Source organism: Amphiura filiformis, chromosome 16, assembly GCF_039555335.1.
Source record: "Amphiura filiformis chromosome 16, Afil_fr2py, whole genome shotgun sequence".
Lineage (NCBI taxonomy): Eukaryota > Metazoa > Echinodermata > Ophiuroidea > Amphilepidida > Amphiuridae > Amphiura > Amphiura filiformis.
Genome location: NC_092643.1, coordinates 48,509,336 through 48,528,525, shown reverse-complemented (window position 1 = coordinate 48,528,525; position 19,190 = coordinate 48,509,336). Strand labels below are relative to the sequence as shown.

General features: G+C 38.8%; 1 protein-coding gene across 2 annotated transcripts in view; it reads left to right on the top strand.

Moving 5' to 3' along the window:
• Positions 1-19,190, top strand: part of LOC140136117 (uncharacterized) — a 55,097-nt gene that overhangs the window by 7,360 nt on the left and 28,547 nt on the right. For both annotated transcript variants that reach the window (XM_072157822.1, XM_072157823.1), the window contains exons 2-10: positions 306-533; positions 1,176-1,300; positions 6,054-6,145; positions 6,645-6,683; positions 8,524-8,613; positions 8,916-9,032; positions 12,847-12,870; positions 14,552-14,662; positions 16,471-16,518. In XM_072157822.1, the coding sequence (XP_072013923.1) occupies positions 306-533; positions 1,176-1,300; positions 6,054-6,145; positions 6,645-6,683; positions 8,524-8,613; positions 8,916-9,032; positions 12,847-12,870; positions 14,552-14,662; positions 16,471-16,518 (874 nt within the window). The remainder of the gene's footprint in view (positions 1-305; positions 534-1,175; positions 1,301-6,053; positions 6,146-6,644; positions 6,684-8,523; positions 8,614-8,915; positions 9,033-12,846; positions 12,871-14,551; positions 14,663-16,470; positions 16,519-19,190) is intronic.

The window sequence follows — 19,190 nt, the reverse complement described above, 5'->3', positions numbered from 1 at the left end:
CCACCACACAAAAGTCTCACGTCTCGCCAGACGTCAAAATAGTCTAAATCGCAAATCTCAATAAAATTCTTCATCTTGACCACGGAGAAATCTCGTTGAAGAATGAGATTTCTTCATCTTGACCACGGAGAAATCTCGTTGAAGAATGAGATTTCTTCATCTTGACCACGGAGAAATCTCTTTGAAGAATGAGATGGAAAGGTGGTATATTCTTGTCAAAACAAAATTAAACTTTAAAAAAAAACTTTTGGAAGGGCTTTGAGACGAACTATTAAATTAAGATGGCCTTATCATTATCATTACAGTATTGGAATGAAGAACTAGCCAGGTTGGCTGGTCTGTGGGCATCAGTATGCTATTTTGGTCATGGAGACACTAATCACTCTCACAGCTTCGGCAGCATTGGTCAGAATTTAGGGGTGGGACCTGGAAAACCTGGAGTTGGTACCGTTATAGCATGGCATGACGCCGAAGTCGAGAACTACAACTATAGCACTGGAGCATGCAACAGAGCTTGTGGGCATTATAAACAGGTAAAGCATCCGACTATCTGTAGCCTGTCTATCTGTCAGGTGCGATGTATGGTTTATGCCAGTTAGATCGTCATACACATTATTGTCGTGGTATTATATTGTAATTGTATACGTCAATTTTGTTCAGTTTGGTTCAAACGGCTTATAAAGTTTTATTTTACACGGTAGGGGGGACTTAGAGCTAAAAAAAAAACCAATTAATTTAACGAGTGTAAGGGGGGATTTTGCCAAGTCGAAAGGTAAATTACAATTTAGTAATGTTTGTACAGGGGGTGCTGTGCAATAATCATGAGCCAGGGGGTAAATTAAATCGGCATCACAGGAACAATACGTTACGTAATCTATTGTTTATCCTTCGATATCCATGGTTTATCCTTGCAAATTAGCATCGAACCTCCAGCAGATGTTCCTTGTCAGTGCTAGCCACGAAACAAGGTTACAACTGTAGCCACTGCCTCAATGGTCGCTATTTCAGTGATTGACAGTGATGTAATGCAAATATGGCGCTGGCCATCTGGTCACGTGCGCATTTATAAAAGCGCATTTATATATATAACCGAACTCTACTGATTGTGGGGATCACCAGAATGTGAAATAAATGCATATTTCTTTTTAATATTAATTTTTTTCTTCTTCTTCCAGGTTGTATGGGCAACTTCTCGAGAGTTAGGATGTAGTCGTGCTTGGTGTAGTAAATTAATAGATAATGAAGGAAATTTCAACGGTGAAACAAATAGATGGATAGAAGCTTGTAATTATGCACCAGCGTAAGTATAACTTAAACAACAAAACAATAACAACAACGACGACGATTATGACGGCGACAACAACAGCAAACAGCAACTTTGTCCGACGAAGTATGTAATGATTGTCGTTGTTTAGGGGAACCCTTTGTTATGCTAAATAGCTTTCCCAATTTTACGTGCTGGGGCTGACGGCCACACTCGCCATACCTCAGCAAATATCAAAAGAGGAGCTAGCTGTTTTTTTTTTTTTTCTGGCGTATATATTTCTGTGTATATAATATTTGTGTATTTCCAAAATATGGGCATTTATGAACAATATTTATGAATGTTGCATTGTACCTATAAAGATAATAGCTGGATGGTGTCCAAATTTGGCTAGAATATACCTTATGGTCATTACTATCGAATGAATTTGATATTTTTATAAATAAATTGTAGTATTAATGGTAGGACGCCGTCATCCACATCCACATTCACTACGAAACAGTGAAATGCTTGGTTGAAATTACATGAGGTATCTGTGTCGGTTATAAGTTTTTTGCGTGTAAAATGAAGATAACATAATTATTCAAATCAATATTAATTGTGATATTTTGGCCTAATTACATTTGTTTAGCAAGATAGCGGCTTTTGAAAGGAGTATATACGTGCAATTGGCCCATACCCTTGAGTGTGTGATTAACGCGTGGTCAATTCATCTCACACGGGTGAATGGGAGACTTTTTCTGATGGTAGAAATAATGTCTTGTTCCATGTGTATCTTATATTGTACGGTTCACATCGTCCACACCAGGTGAAGAGTTATCCGTAAACAAACCAATTGAAATTTGATTTTAATCAAAGCACATTGAAATTTGATTTTAATCAAAGAACTGCCAGCCGGCTTCTGAGAGTAGCTGCTATTACGACATAAGCTGAACTTATTATACTCCCCGCACGGTGAGCGATTGGTTAAAAAACCAATCATTGGCTAAAAACAATCGCTAATAGCTCTACGATGTAATTAATTCACATATGAGCTGTCTTTCAGGCTAAATCCTATTATATTGTTGAAAGTCGACTGTGTCATGTATGTATAGAATAGAAAACTCAGTGACATTCCTCAAGCACATAGTTGCATATTGATATGAATTGATTTTATTCCTAGCTATGAATGAAAAGGACTGTGGTGGTCTGGTGGTGTATATTCTTTTGATATTCCCATGTATAATTATAGCTCAAATCCTTGAATATATCCCGCTATTTTTGGTATTTGTAAAAACTATCCATCATGCAGTTATTGTTAACTACATGTATGCACACAACACAGGGGCACTCACAATAGGCAATTGAACCATACTGGTAGCGCTGTGTTGTAGATATATGAGATGAACTAGTTAGCGTCATATATGAAAAAGTATAAATGCTATGATTTTAGTACTTTCTCTATGTTTCAATTACTTATTCTTTTCAAATATCTGAATTTTCAACCCGGTACAAGCTTTAATAACGGGGACCATACATTTGTATGAAAAAGAAATATACCATCTATATCCAAACTCCCGTGTTATTCCAATGCACAATTTGCTTCACTGGGCCGCCCTGGCTTGGTCACATTTGCAAGAGCGGTGTCACGAAACCGTAATAGGTACAAATTTAGTACTTTCTGTCAATCAAGTATGGTATGTCAATCTTTAAATCATTAGCATAGTCCTTATAATAACGATGGACCGCCTTGATGAGTAAATGACAGCAAACCAGTGAAAAATACCCCAAAACTGGGTGGAGCTCCGCCCGTACATGTCAATAGCGTCATTATCGATTGGATTAGTCGACCGTAGCGGAAATTCGATCGCTCATTGGATTAATATTATCACGTGGTAATAAATTTGCGTTGGACAATCGATTAGTTTAATGGTTTAGTACTGCATATCTCGGTTTAATCTTCACTAAGCGGGTTTATGGCTGGAAACTTCCAGACTGCGCTTTGAAAACAAAAACTGACAAAAATCGAATTTTCTTAACTTGGCAACGTTGAAGGTGAGTAATTTTCGTGCGCAGTACGTAATAATGAGTCATGTCAGTTGATGAATGACAACGCCGCATTCGTTGTGTTGAATGGCAGGTTAAGGGGGTACTACACCCCTGCCCAATTTTATGCCTATTTCTGCATTTTTCTCAAAAATTATAGCGCAATGGGGACAAGTAAGATATGTATATTGTAGGGGCAAGGACTACAACTACTGCACTGGAAATTTTATTTCAGCACAGACAACAGTTGTGGAGTTACAGTCAAAAATGAGGGGAAACCAATATTTGATCAATAAATCAATAACTACTTGCTTTGAGTTGCTGAATTTTTCAGTACAGTAGTTGTAGTCCTTGCCCCTATAATATACATATCTTACTTTTAACAGAATGTTCTTCTTGTCAAAACCAATTAATTTTACTGACCTGACAGTTTCGGCCATCTTGGTCGAAGGCCATCATCGGAGTGATGGTACTTGATCCTTCCTTCTGGTTGATTGGTCATCAACAGAGGGCGCACTAGCGCCCAGAAGTGGATCGTATACGTGACCGAGAAAATGGGCCCCCTCATCTCTGTTCATGGTGTTTGGAGCTCTCTTTCTTATCCACATGGATTCTTTGATGCGGCGTGCCCCCGAATCACATTCTTTGTCAAGGATTTTGGCGCCGTCCCAGTTGATTACATGATTATGCTGAACTCTAAACATCTTGCCGAGGGCTTAGCGGAAGTCATAATAGAGGAGGGTGAGATTTTCAATTCTCACGATGTCGTCTCGCTGTTTACCAACACGCCGATTGATGAATCGTTGAATGTCATTAAAATCAGATTACAACAAGACAAGACTCTCAAAAACAGGACTTTGCTCGCGGTAGACGATGTGATCGACCTTCTAAGATTTGTACTCACCACCACCTATTTCTTGTTTCGAGGGAAAATCTACAAACAAAGATTTGGTGTAGCGATGGGGAGTCCGGTGTCCCCGGTGGTCGCGAATTTGTATATGGAGTTTTTAGAGCAACAAGCCATTGCGACAGCCCCATTAGACTGTAAACCACGGCTCTGGAAACGGTATGTCGATGACATTTTGGAGATTGTCAACGAAAACCAAGTTGATAATTTAACCACTCATCTGAATCAAACCGACCCTACGGACAATATTAAGTTCACCTATGAGAAAGAACATGAGGGGTCAATACCGTTTCTCGATACACTTATCGTCCGCAAACCCGATGGTACTGTAAAACTGCTGGTTTACAGGAAAGCAACGCACACAGACCAGTACCTCAATTTCGCTTCGCATCACCCCATACATCATAAGCTAGGTGTGGTCCGCACGCTGTTGGATAGGATGAACTGTGTTGTTACGGAAAAGAAGGATATAGAACAGGAAGAGGACAAAATCAAACGCGCCCTAAAACAATGTGGGTACCCGGAGTGGACGTTTAACCAGGTAAAACGCAAAATGGACAATAAACAGGTGGCAAAACCGAACAAGAGCAAGGACTCCACAGAGAAAAACAAAGGACTTGTCATCATTCCTTATGTTGAGAAATTGTCTGAAACGACCACTCGCATTTTTAGAAAGCATGGCATCGCCACCGCGGTACGCCCTCATACTACCCTGAGGAAATTGTTAGTCCACCCCAAGGACAAAAGAGACCCCCTTTGTACGACCGATTGTGTGTATGAGATACCTTGCGCCAATTGTGACACTACTTATGTGGGTGAGACAGGTCGTCGTTTTGAAACCAGATTGGGTGAACATAAGAAGGAATCGGACAAAGTAGCAAAAAGTAAAGGTATCTTTACTAGACAAACCAGGAAACAATCTCAAAGCGAACAATCCAAATCAGCAATCGCAGACCACGCAGTTCAGCATAATCATGTAATCAACTGGGACGGCGCCAAAATCCTTGACAAAGAATGTGATTCGGGGGCACGCCGCATCAAAGAATCCATGTGGATAAGAAAGAGAGCTCCAAACACCATGAACAGAGATGAGGGGGCCCATTTTCTCAGTCACGTATACGATCCACTTCTGGGCGCTAGTGCGCCCTCTGTTGGTGACCAATCAACCAGAAGGAAGGATCAAGTACCATCACTCCGATGATGGCCTTCGACCAAGATGGCCGAAACTGTCAGGTCAGTAAAATTAATTGGTTTTGACAAGAAGAACATTCTGTTAATTGTATCAAACAAACCTGATGAATTTCTTCAAGAACATATCTTACTTGTCACTAATATGCTATAATTTTTGAGAAAAATGCAAAAATAGGCACAAAATTGGCCAGGGGTGTAGTACCCCCTTAAATCTACTTTACCAACCAAATGAGCATACAGAGCATGAATCCCACGGGACAACAACTGCAATACGCCGTGTTCGTTTCCTGTCCAACTATTCAATATCACTCTCCTGTCAATGGAGTGAGGGCGCTTATTTAGCCAGTATTGAAGATTCTACATGTACGAAATAAACGCGCGGATAACGCAGAAAATGCACAAACTTGGTCCGCTTTGCAATATGTTAAAGACAATCAAGGGTATTGAGCATTCAAAGGAAAGTCTAACTTTTAAAGCTAATGGTCGTTAGGTGTAAGAAGTATGGTATGGAACCTCTCTAGTGGTTTAAGTGATATCCTTTCAGTTTTTGTCATGGTGATTCATATTGCTACACTATTTGACTTGACGATTGAGCGATCGACCAATCTATTGATTGATTGATTGATTGATTGATTGATTGATTGATTACTCGATTTATAATTGCAGAGGAAATTACGTAGGAGCTAAACCATTTAGGAGTGGTCCAAGTTGTACACGTTGCGGGTCTGGCAGTGGATCGTGTTACAACAATGCATGTAGTAAGTGTTTTGTTCTTTGCTTCAGCTTTCTTATTCTTATCCTTTTCCTTCGTCGTCTTTTTCGTCTTCTAGTCTTCTTTTACATATAGCACTTGAGCATCAAACATTTGCATGGCTGTGTGTGTCCCAAAGTCAAACATTATGGGCCGCAGGCCCCAAAGAGCCACCCGTTTCTTTACAAAATAATACAGAGGCTTCAGGACACTGCGGGTACTTAAGGTCCACTATAAGATGCGGGTAACCCTCATTTGTTTGTTAAACAATCAGCTGGTCCTCTTGTTCTCTTTTCTTGTTTTTACTTGTGCTTCTTTTTTCTACTTCTCTTTCGCATTTGTTGATGCTCTATCTCTTCTATTGTTGTTTTGGTTGAAATGTGCGCGATGAATTAGCTGACACTTTCATCTGTTAACTGTGGCTGAATATGTATCAAACGTATTTTAAATAAAGCCTACTCCTGAAATTTGTTGCTTTAAAAACACATTATTCTTAATGTTTGTAGGGCTATGTTCAGAGTACACCAACGGAACCGAAGAATGCGGTACGTATAAAAAAATAGAAAAACGGTGTAATTTGCTCTATAAGAATGGACTTCCTGTGATGGATGATAATCAAATTATGACGTGCTGGATATGCTACTAGAAAGACACGGCGATGGAGTATAAATTCAGGTTTAGTAATATTCTGCATGATGGATTAAATTTGAAGTTAAATTGAAATTTGGTATGCAGGATACTTTAAACCATTGACATCCCACAATTTGCATATCCAACAATTTGCCAGCATAAGAAAAACGCAATTAGTGTTACGAATGTTCAATTTATCAACTTAGTATAATCTCTTCAGAGTGTGATAGATACGCTGTTGAACACTACCGAAGGTGTCTTCTCGTTCAGAGTCCTTAGCTTTTCTTGTTTACGAAAAGTATCATACGTGTGAAGGGCGTCATAAAACAGTTTTCTATGGTCAGCGTTGACATTTTCTCTGAAAGCCTTTTTGCGTAATTTTGTTTTTGACCGTCTAACTTCATCAAGCGTTTTAGCAGTTCGTTTCAGAAAACTTCCGCCAAGAAAACGTTTACCGATGCTATTTCTGAATTTTTCATGTTCGTTCTCTTCCAGTGCAAGGACGTTTTTATGATCTCCTTTCCAAGGAGTCTTCCTGCACTCTCATGGCGTAGTATCATTTTCAATCTTCCTTCGAGAGCCAGCAAATTTTTGGTTAACGCCCTTGGCGACTCTCTGAACACAGTCAAGGGTCAACCTTGCTAGGTGGGGTAGGCCTAAATCTATTTCTAACAAATGTTTACATTGCTGCAACAAAGAGACTCTCAATCATGTTCTAAATAACTGTAAAGTCCTGGACCAAGGCCGTTACACCTATCGTCATAATAGTGTTCTGAAATATTTCATATCTGCCGCACGAGCTGGACTCAAAGATTCGGATACAACCATTTTACATGACATCCCAGGTGAAGCTGGCTTTGCCGGTGTCACTACCATTCCTACTGAATGTTCTCCAACCAACCTCAAACCTGATCTGGTCATTCTCTGAAACCTTTGATTGTTGAACTGACCGTACCCTTTGAGCATGGTATTGACAGGGCCCATCAGTTGAAGGTCAATAAGTATGCGCCTCTTATTTCTGATATTCAGGAAAAGGATTTCGATGTTACTTACATTCCTGTTGAAGTTGGCTCGAGAGGTTTCATTTCACAAGATAATGTCGACAGGCTTAAATCATTCATTTCTTTAGTTCACTTCCCGATTTGTTTCAAGGATTTCCGCGACAAGGTTTCCAAATTGTCCGTCATTGACCATTGCCTCTTTTGTCATTTACCATGCCAAAGACGAAAGGTCTTGGGACCAGTGCAATTTGCTCAGTGCATAATAGATACAAATGAAATCTTATAAGCAGAGGAAGAGGCTTACGCATCATACACTGGAACATGGAAACATTCAAACGTTACAACTAGCGCACGAGATCAAATTAATGATGCTTAATCGTTATTCTTAATATATCAATATACAGGGGAAAGAAGAATTACGCATCGCACACTGGCACATTTAAACACGAATTTACAAATGGAAACATAACATGCATAGGCAGATATACCAGAGAAAAAACTCCGGACATACCTGCCTGTGCGGGGACTTCAACCCCAGACCTCTACCTTTTATGTCTTTTATTGTTATTTCCAGTGCTTATATGTTTTTATATTGTATTGTTCGCCCTGCGTGATCTTTTAGACGACCTGTCCTGGGCTTATTGTATTCATTTATTGTTTAATGGTTTTATACGTATTTTGATAATAAAGTGATGTGATCTCTCATGTCAAAGAAAGCAATGTCTATAACCAATTTGAATTTGTTTTCTTTCAGACTGTCGTCAAGCATGTGACAATTGTGCGACATCTACATCTGATTGTCGTTGTAATTGCTTTGACGGGTGGCACGGAGACCAATGCTCAGGTGAGACATCCAATCATTGCTAAACTGATATGTCTTTTATTTTTCAAATAATAGTTCACCTTTTTGTTTTTTATCTGAGTGAATATAAAACAAAACTGGAGCTAGTAAGAAACTTTTTTATGTGAACGTTATCTCATAGCCCAGGTTTCGAAGTGATTCGTCAAGAAAATTATGCAGGATCGATTTTTACATTTCGATGGACACAGCACTGCAATTATGTGTGGTCCAAACAAACTCGTTTCCTTTCTTGAAAACTGGCCGCATGTATAATAAAGTCAAAACTGTCGACTCATTTCTTTTAGAGGTGTGTGAGAATAAAGACTCAAAATGCGGCAGAAGTCCAGGCTGGCCGAGTCGCGCTTACTGTGGAGAGCATCCAGCAATTCCTGAAAAATGTCCCTTAATGTGCGGCCGCTGTGGTAAGTCTTAATCAATCAATCAAGCAATCAATCAATCAATCAATCAATCAATCAATCAATCAATCAATCAACGATGTCGTTTTGTAATGTTTTTATATTCAGCTGTACACTGGTAATTCAACGTAAGCTAACGTACACACGAGTTAATTAAAACTTATTATATTCGCAGTAGAAGTGATGTAACAGGATTAATTCCCATAGCAATGGGCTTACACTACGTTTGAATGTATTGCTCTGAACTAGACGACGCCATGATAAAGACCTGGATCGATAGAATTTTTACATCATGCTGATCACCCGCACCTGTAAGATTAGTCTCTTTGAATGGAGCGCCGTGATCAATCTTAAGTCTGCACAAAGAGTAACACAGTTGTTATAAATACGCCTATACGTCAGAATTAAGGGATGTACCTATATGAATAAAGACCAAACAAACATATTCGTGTTTATGCCGTCATATAATAGTCTTTCAACCCTTTCACAACTTCAGCTGTGCAACTTAACAAAATTCCCGCTGAAAAGTGGTTCTTTTAATTTTAGAAAATAAATGAAAAATCGCTCTGGACTTTTAGTACTGATTATACTGTAGACGATCACAGACTATATTTTGTACTGATCATACTATAGACTATTGTGACGTCATTGCCAGACAGTTTGTCTGTATTGTGGCTATTGTTCCTTGTCTGGAAATATGTTCGGGCTTTATGTTATGTTCAGGGGCCGTGTTTTTAAAACTCCCGCCTCATCACAATAAGGCATAGGACAGTGTACTGATCGCATTGAGTTCAGTCAAGCTTATATTCCAGACCAATCCTTTTCGCCTCATTAAATATGTGTCACATTAGGTCAGGGACGCTATTTATAATGATTCGAATCCTTTTATTTGAGGTCAATAGATAAAAGAGAGGCATTGAATTGAATCAACACAGGTGTTGCTCTAGATATGATCATCAAATCTCCCATAGCAGATTTCACACAGGAGGCGGCTCTTGCTCATTCATAGCGCTCAAAATTCCATATTGTAATAATTTTGGTGATGATGTTACAATCTTAGCAGCGGATAGGTGTGCGATATATAAATCTAACATGAATTTAATTTTGTATATATATTTTCAGGGCCGGATTTACCTTTTTTGGGGCCCTGGGCCAGGCCAAAATTTGGAGGCCCCCAAACTCACCGTGTGGAAGGCATGTGCAATCAAGTGACCAAGTTTTGGTTTACAAATAAGGGGCCTACAATAAGATGGCTTTTACTAAGACATTTGCGCAAGAAGTGCGAGAAACATTTCGATTTCAGACAATTTTAGCCCAAAATGAAGGTGAATTTTGTTATAATTATAAAAGGCCAATGGGCGCGAAGCGCGTAAAATTTGCAATGTTAGCATATTTTGGTGCAAAATATGGTGTATTCGGGCTAAAAAAACACGCACATGCCAAATTGGGGCCCCCAGATTTCAGGGGCCCTGGGCCCTGGTCCATCTGACCCAATGGAAAATCCGGCCCTGCATATTTTATAAATATTTTTTGTTAACATAATCTAATGTGGTGCTTAGGACTACTACATGTGGAACCGATGCGAAAGGCCGGGTCTGCAAAATAATGATCAGTGCATGATGGCTGTAGAGATTTAGCTTCATCATGTCGATGTTCAGTGTAATCAAATGAAATGCTAGGCCTATATAGCTGGATATCATAAAATCGTGGAAAATGGTATCGCCTATCGCAAACCACTAAATCTGTCGTAGGTTTGAATTGCCAATATAAAAACCGTGAATTTAGTGTCACACATCTACGACTTGGTTTGAAATAAGGCCAGCCTGACGCCATTAACAGTTTTGGGAATATAGCACACCCTTCGGTGTGCAAACTTGTGCTAAAATGTAATTAAATAACTAAAATCGGATTACTGGAATAATACCAAACAGCAACGGACATTGAGTAAGGACTACGTGAGAAGTTTGGGGTAAGTAAAACATTTCCTTGTTATAAAAAACAGCCAAAAAGCTGTCCAAAATTGCACAAGGCGATATATCTCGAAACTAAATTTTGAGAGGGCCTACGCTGATTCTTTTTTAATTCTAGTTTAAAATCTATCCGTCACCTGCAGTCTGATATGGTATCTATGGTTTCATCCAATTCTTGGGAACTAATGTGGAAGGTATTTTGGTTAAAAAACCCGATACTGTTAAAAATATCTGTATTTATGCAAGCGACATTTCTATCGTGTAAAATGCATTGAAAATTGTCGGCTAAAGAGTGCATAAATAAAAATCGCGAACAGTAATATCAACAATAACTATCTACATTCCAAGCGGAAACGCTTTTCAAAAACATACAACCTTTTTCGGGCAATCGCTGAAACCGAAATATGCAATTCTAGGCCATCTGTAAAAAAGTGCGTGAGCGTTTGTGACTATGAACTTGGGTCACCGAAACAAATGTTTATATTGGTGTCAGGACTTTCAAATTGATACAATAATTAGCCTCCCAATAATGGCTTTCATTTTAACCGTTATTTGTTAAACTGCGATTTTTACTTTTTAGAAATCAAAGAACGTATCAAAAAACTTTTTGTAGATCGCTTAAAAAATGGCCCCATCCCTTAATAATTGTTTCCAGAATAGTTCTACATAGAAAGAATGAAGATTTATTTACGCGCATTTTGCCGGCATTTTGATACCCCATTTGTCAAATGTCGTTCAATATTAACAACACAGTAGTGCTTTAAAAGAAAAATACCCGAATTTAAAAGTTGCAGTTTACAGCAATCAATGGTTATTACTCAAGCATTGTAGCACGTAAAACCCTCCATTATCTTCTCGCTGACTTCAAATCAATACAAATAGCTGCAACTTTTAAATTCGGGTATTTTTCTTTAAAAAAAACTGCTGTGTTGGTAATATGCGCGGAAATAAATCACCCTTCCTTCTATGTTGAAATATTGTGAACACAAAAGTTCTGACGCTATAGGCGTATTTATATTACAGCTGCGTTACTTTTTGTGCAGTCTTTATCATTGTACACATTCGTGCATCCTGCTTACAGTGCAGGGCAATACATTCAAAGATAGTGTAAACCCATTTCTCTGATAATTAATCCTGTTACGTAACTACTTTTACAGCGAATAGCCTGAAGTCGTGTTCCCACGGTTGGACTTTTAAGTCACCTATTACCGGTAATAAATCACTATTACCGGTTGTAAGTCGCTTATTACCGGTAATAACTCACTTACACGACGCGACTTAATACATGTATTCGCCGTAGAGGTGACAATGTAACATGATTAACTACCATAGCAATAGGTTTAAACAATTTTTGAATATATCGCACCTCACTAGTACGTTCACGCGCTAGGCTTATTGAACCATAGATGTCAAAGAACAGAGATAAAGACCTGGATCGTAATTCTATAAAATATTCATATTATGCTGATCACTCACACCTTGTAAGATTAGTATCTGATAAATTTTCTCGACCAAATGAAAAGCAATAATTTTTATTTTTTCAGTAAACATCAGTAGAAAACCATAATGCTTAACACTATGGTTTTTTTAAAAACCTGGTGTTAAACTTAGGCGTGAAATTTGGTCATCTAGTGTAAGATTTTCGATTTTGAACACCCATTTTGTAGAATACAACAACAATATCGATTATCCCTGCTGCTTGAATTCGAAATAAAGTACTGACTTGTGCAAAATCCTTCCCTACCCAGAATCATTTGCAACACAGTATATCCCCTCATTTCAACAAATGACGCTCCCATTACTTTGTAAATGACTGACTTTCGACCTTTGTTGTTCTTTTGCTTTTACAGCGGCCGCGGGAGATGAAGAGTGTAGTAAGTTGCCTCGAGGCGGTGTAAAAGTAGGCCTACATTGTACCTCCAACGTTTTTTTTTATATAAGTTCAAGCCCGGATTTTTAAGTAGCTCATTTGCATATTAATTTAATTTGATTGAGATTTTATAACCTGGGTTTTATAATGGCAAAAAAGGATAAAACCGATAAATTTTCATCAAACTTGGAATGTAGGTATAGTGTTTTGGGGCAAGTAAAGTGTCGCAGCCTCCCCTTTGCACAATTCTCTTGTATAAACAGAGTACGGTGATGAGTAATGCAAATCGAAGATAGAAGAAGACGTTTCAGTGCAAATAGTCTGATTGCCAGTTTTACGTTGTTTTGGTGTCCATAGTTTTGTTTTTAATAGATTTTGTTTCTCAAGACACCAATTTCAAATACCTCTGTCAGCATTGAACATTTTGACTATTTAGGGTCAAAGTTCATACAGAGATCAAAACTCAAACTGCTCAAATGCTGTTGAAAAGTTCATCAAATTATTCCTCTTGTTATAACGATCCAGAAAATATCTCTGACATTCCCTTCTGGAGTTAAAGTAGAAAGGTCAAAGATCACCATCTGACCTCCACAGGGGTCAAAACCTGAAAAATACTCCAATGAAGATCGGAGCATTTGTCAGGTTTTGACCCCTGTGGAGCTCAAATCGTGACATTTGACCTTTTAGCTTATAACTCCAGAAGGGTATGTCACAGATAGGTAAAAGTATACTGAATATTTTTCCATATAGGCCTACTAGTCCAAGTAAAACACACTTACGTGCAGACGTTTCGATAACTACCAGCTATCTTTCTCAATGCTACTGTTGATGTGATGATCTCTGAACAGCTGTTGTTGATCGCTGCTTAGCAACGGAGTTGCCAGACGATTTCACCATCAACAGATCGTCATAGATGTGACTTAGGTTGTACTGGCCCTCGTCTTGGTTCATTGTTGTTCCTTGCTTCCTGATGGTGATGGCCTTCTTTATCCATCTTGTGTATTTGTCACTCTCTTTGCCGACAATCCTTGCCTCCTCCCAATTGATGATATGAATATTGCTGATCGCTGAGTTATCGCTGATTTATAATTTTGCGGCTCGCGTTTATCTTTCGGATGGACAAGAAGATTGCGTAAAGTGCTGTGGGGTTTCATGGCGGCACGGCATGGATGTTGTAAGATTCCATGACTCTAACAACACGCTCGGACACCCCTTCAACATACGGTAACGTCATCAATCCCCTGGATTTTTCACTGTCGTCTTTAGATTTCTTTCCTTTTTGCTTAGGTGTAGCCATTTTGCTTTTGACTTTTTCCACACACCAGTCCGTTAATCCACACTGTTTATGAAGAAATGTCTCCTGTTGAGGACAAATCTCCAGTTGATGGAGAAATCGTCTGGCAACTCCGTTGCCAAGCAGCGATCAACAACAGCTGTTCAGCGATCATCACATCAACAGTAGCAGAGAGAAAGATAGCTGGTAGCTATCGAAACGTCTACACGTAAGTGTGTTGAACTTGGACTAGTATATGAATAAATATACAGTTTTATGGAACAGTCCTGATGAGTTTATTTAAAAGGTAAAAGTATACTTTTTTCTGGACATCAAAACATCAAAACAAGCCTCGGACTAAATGGGTAATAGTAATTTGAAACGCTATACCATAATACTTTGTGTTTTTTAGTTACGACGGCTGCTCCAACGACAATACAACCAACGACAACGCCACCAACGACAACGCAACCAACAACAACGCAACCTGCAACGACGTCATCTGTAACCATTCAGTACAACGGTAAATCGCGGTACAATAATCAGTCTTATAATTATCGTGATTATTCAAATATGATCGCCATTGATGATTGTAATCACAGTAAATATGTACAATATCGAAAGAACATAGAATTTCCAAGGAACGCTTTAGTTATTCACACATTTGTTTATGGGATCGAATGACCTGACACAAAGTTACACGGGGAAAAAGTTAGTAAGGGTCTATCGAGGTTGGGTATTGGCCTGAGACTATAATCAGGTATTGGCAGATAAAAAATCTCATTTTACAATGGACCAAATTTTCTTCTCACTTCCATCCCAATACGTACCCTTCAGGGTCTCTCCCCTGAAAAAGATTTCACTTTGTCATTTGCATTCAACAGAACGTAGATACCTTTCAAAGTGGACACATTGTTTTGAAGTTTCTATTAACAACTATTATGGAAATATTAACTGTGACTTGTTTATACATCATCATCTTGTGTCATCTAGCACATGGGTGCCATACCTGTACACAGTTTTAGCTTTCCACTGTTGTTGTTGGATGTGTAGTCAATTACACTTGTTATTCCATGCGCTCAGAACGCTAGTGAATCGATGGCTGTTGTTATACGAGGCTCACTCAGTCATTTAATGAGGCAATAGAAACGATCAAATTTGGTGTTGAAATTCATGAGTAAAAGTTTGAGTTACACTTTTTCACTGTAAAATTAATTCTCTCGGCCAAATGTAAAGCAATACTTTTCAGTAAATGTCAGGAAAAAACTAGGCCTATAATGTTTTAATAGTACTGTATACTTTTCAAACCCTGGTGTTAAACTTAGGTATGAAATGTAAGCTTTTAGTGTAAGATTTTCGATTTTCACAGGCTTAAACTTGCCCCATAAGCTTTTTTGGGGGTCATATGAAAGATATTTCCCAACTTTCTAACGCACATCATATATGGCTATATTTATCATAGTTTTGTCAGAATTTCAGTTTTGATTGCACCATTTTTCAGTTTCGACTACCAACAATCAACTCCCGAATGTATCCATGGATGGATGATTTTGCAAGTCACAATAGAAATATCGATTATTTCTGCTGGTCATCTTTGACTATGACATGAAGATGTCCAGTTATGTTGCGCACGTATGTACCAATGTGGTTAGGACTCTCGTCCTGTCCAAGATTAATTACTGCTCCTCCCTGCTTATAATGACATCTCCCAGAAAAACCCCACCCGCCTGCAGCTTCTCCATAATAAGTGCGCCAGCCTCATCTTCAGAGAGCCAAAATATACTCATACTTCTCCTTTCCTTCACCGTCTGCACTGGCTTCCAGTTGCTAAACGTGTCCAGTTTCCCACTCTCACCCATGTTTATAAGGGTCTTGCTTCATCCACACTACCTGAATATCTGTCCTCCATCCTTACACTCGTCATTCTGGGTACTCATTGCGCTCTACTGCTGTCACTTGCCTTTCCATTCCCAGATCCCACAAGTTGGCTGGAGACAGAGCAATTTCCATCATTGCCCCTGTTTATGGAATGGCTTGCCTTCCCTCATTCGTGACTCTGTCAATGTCCAAACCTTCAAGAAGAACCTGAAAACTCACCTATTCACCTAATATTTCCTCTCTCTTGCATTTTTGTCTTTTTCATAACGTTTTGTTTCTTCATTTAAAAAAGCGCTCTCGAAGTCTGTGTATTATTATTATTATTTATTATTATTACTTTAATTTGAGAAAGATTGTGATAATCTGAAACTCTTTTCTTTTGCATATCAAGTCAAATAAATGAGTTTTGTATTGCCATTATCGCTAACTGTTATTATATTTCTTTCTTTTTAGATTCAGTCACGACTGAAGAACTTACAACAGCACCCTCATCGACCGAAGGTAAAGTATGACGTATTCTGACCTATTAAAATCCGACTGTCCTCCAGTTGCCTATCATGTCAATAGGGAAGCGGGTTACTATTGTACTTATTATACACCAGGCACAAAAAGGAACTCGTCAGTTATAGTCATCCTTGCTGTTCAACAACCTGATAATTTTGGATTATTCTGAAACATACATTTTATCAATTGGACTTTGCTTTCTCATTTGACACCCTGTTCGTGAAAATCGAACAAGTATTGACCAAGATATGCGCCTCCAAACCGTCAAACCCCAAAATCAAAAGTTGCAATTTCAACGATTTTCAATGGGAACGCATCGTTGTATTGCACACAAGCACCACGGGCCAATCAATAAAGCACACAATGTAACAGGCACAATGAATCGTTAAAATTGCAACCTTTTTTATTTTGGGGTTTGAGGGTTTGGAGGCGCATTATCTTGGTCAATTCTTGCTCGATTTTCACGAACATGGTGTAAAATGAGCCTGCAAAGTCCAATACCAAAATGTATATTTCAGAATAATCCAAAATTATCAGGTTGTTGCGCAGGAAGGATAACTACAACTGACAAGTTTCTTTCTGTGCCCGGTGTATATCATCGAGATAGTGACGTCAACGCGTTGAGGCAGCCGTTTCTCGTTCCACCAGCGATTTGAGAGAGCACACTACTATAATGTAAGAACGAAATTCGGCAAACATGCACTAGTGAAGATGATATTGTAGCGAGCCTATATGCACTTTAAATCACCTAATTATATTATTTCGACTAGTGTCTTCATTTGTTACATGTAGAACAAATCAGACATTTTATCTCTAAAGCGATATAGAGGGTATGCAATACGACGTCACTCATGACAGAGTCATCCTCATTTAAATAAAATTCTGTCCTTCATAAGGTACCACGGGAAAATTCGCATGATAATACAATATAACGTGATAGGTATGAATGGTTGTGAAATCGATCTAGAGACCTGTCCCTCTGTCATCTTAAGTTATCTTAGAACTGTCCTCCAGCATGGCTGCCATTTCAATTGTTATACCGTTCCGTTGGTTTATTGCATACACTCTATATTTTGTGACGGATTAACACAACTTTCAACTTGAGTGATGAGTTATATTTTTTGATTTCCGAATAGCGAGAAAAGCAGTGGTCAGCAATATATGCCGGTATGTTTTGAAATCTACAGAAACACAGCTTTAACTTGATACCAAATTTATCACCCAATGTATTGCATCGCAATCAGGAATGGCAAGTAAACTAGGCATAATTATCGTTCACATCTATATGACGCTGAATTACTGTTGCGCCCCTTTCAGCGCACGCTCCCACGGTGAAGCTGCGCCCAATGATATGCGCACTCACGTCCTTGCCCCGCCAAAGTGAAAAATTGTATACCGCGGGCTCGCTGGATCGTCGCATCTTCGATAGGGTATTTGAAATTGACAAAGACATCGGTAGCGGGATGTTTCTAGGTGTCGCAACATTACAAACTGGAACTTTCTCATCATCCACATGGATAAATGACCTGACAGGTCTGCACTTCCGGTATGCCTATTTCCGGTGTACTCAAGTAGGCCGAGTGTGCCGATGACGACGTGGAAGCAAAACCAGTTTCAACTGACAAGATTTCAAGGGTAAGTAGAATGGCAAGGTTTCCTTTTTGTTTAATTATATTGATCTATTGATCATGTAAATTTCATTAAAAAATAATACTAGCTAACTTATATTATATGGCGAGATGTGCCGTTATGCATAATTCATTATACTAGCTAACTTATATTATATGGCGAGATGTGCCGTTATGCATAATTCATTATTTCAACTTACGTTTTCGACACAAACTTAAAACGTACCTCAAATTTTCGGTCACTTACTATGACATTCATCAGGAGACTGGTAACCGAGATCAGTGACCCTTCGGATACTTGACCCCTAAACTTGATCGTACAATTGTGAAAAATTGTCAGATAACGTTTTAGCCCCTAATGTTTGTAATACAGTGCACCATGACCACATTGCCAATTCAGTATTTTGCGGATCGAATAAAAGACAAAACAGTTGAGAAGGATCTTATGATGTCACAGCTCTTTTCACATCGATACCCGTTGATAGAGCGTTGAACATTATTCAAGCTCGTTTGAAATAGGACAAGACATTTAGTGATCGGACCTGCCTATCGGCTAGACACGTCACGGAACTTCTCGAAGTGTGTATAAATTGTACCTACTTTGTATAGACCTACAATGGAAATTACTACATGTACCAACAAATCCATGGGGCTGCGATGGGAACGCCGGTATCCCTAATCGTCTGCAACTTGAATATGGAACAATTAGAACAAGAAGCAATGCATAAGATTAACCCCACCCTCCGTTGTGGTGGCTCCGTTATGTGAATGATAACTCACGCTAAGGTACAACATCTTTTTTTGGTTCTATAGCGTTATCGGTGTCCAAAGAGATACCGATGTCAGTTTTTACCATACCCTGAACATTTGTACAGTGCATTCGTTTTTTATTTAAATGAAAACCAATAACACTATGCAACTGTTAATTACTATGCTTGATACAATTTACTACATATCCAGGGAGTGATGTTAACAGCCATCGGTACCTAGCCGGGCACCGATAGTTCTATAGGACATCAAGTTTACGACATAACTAGAGGC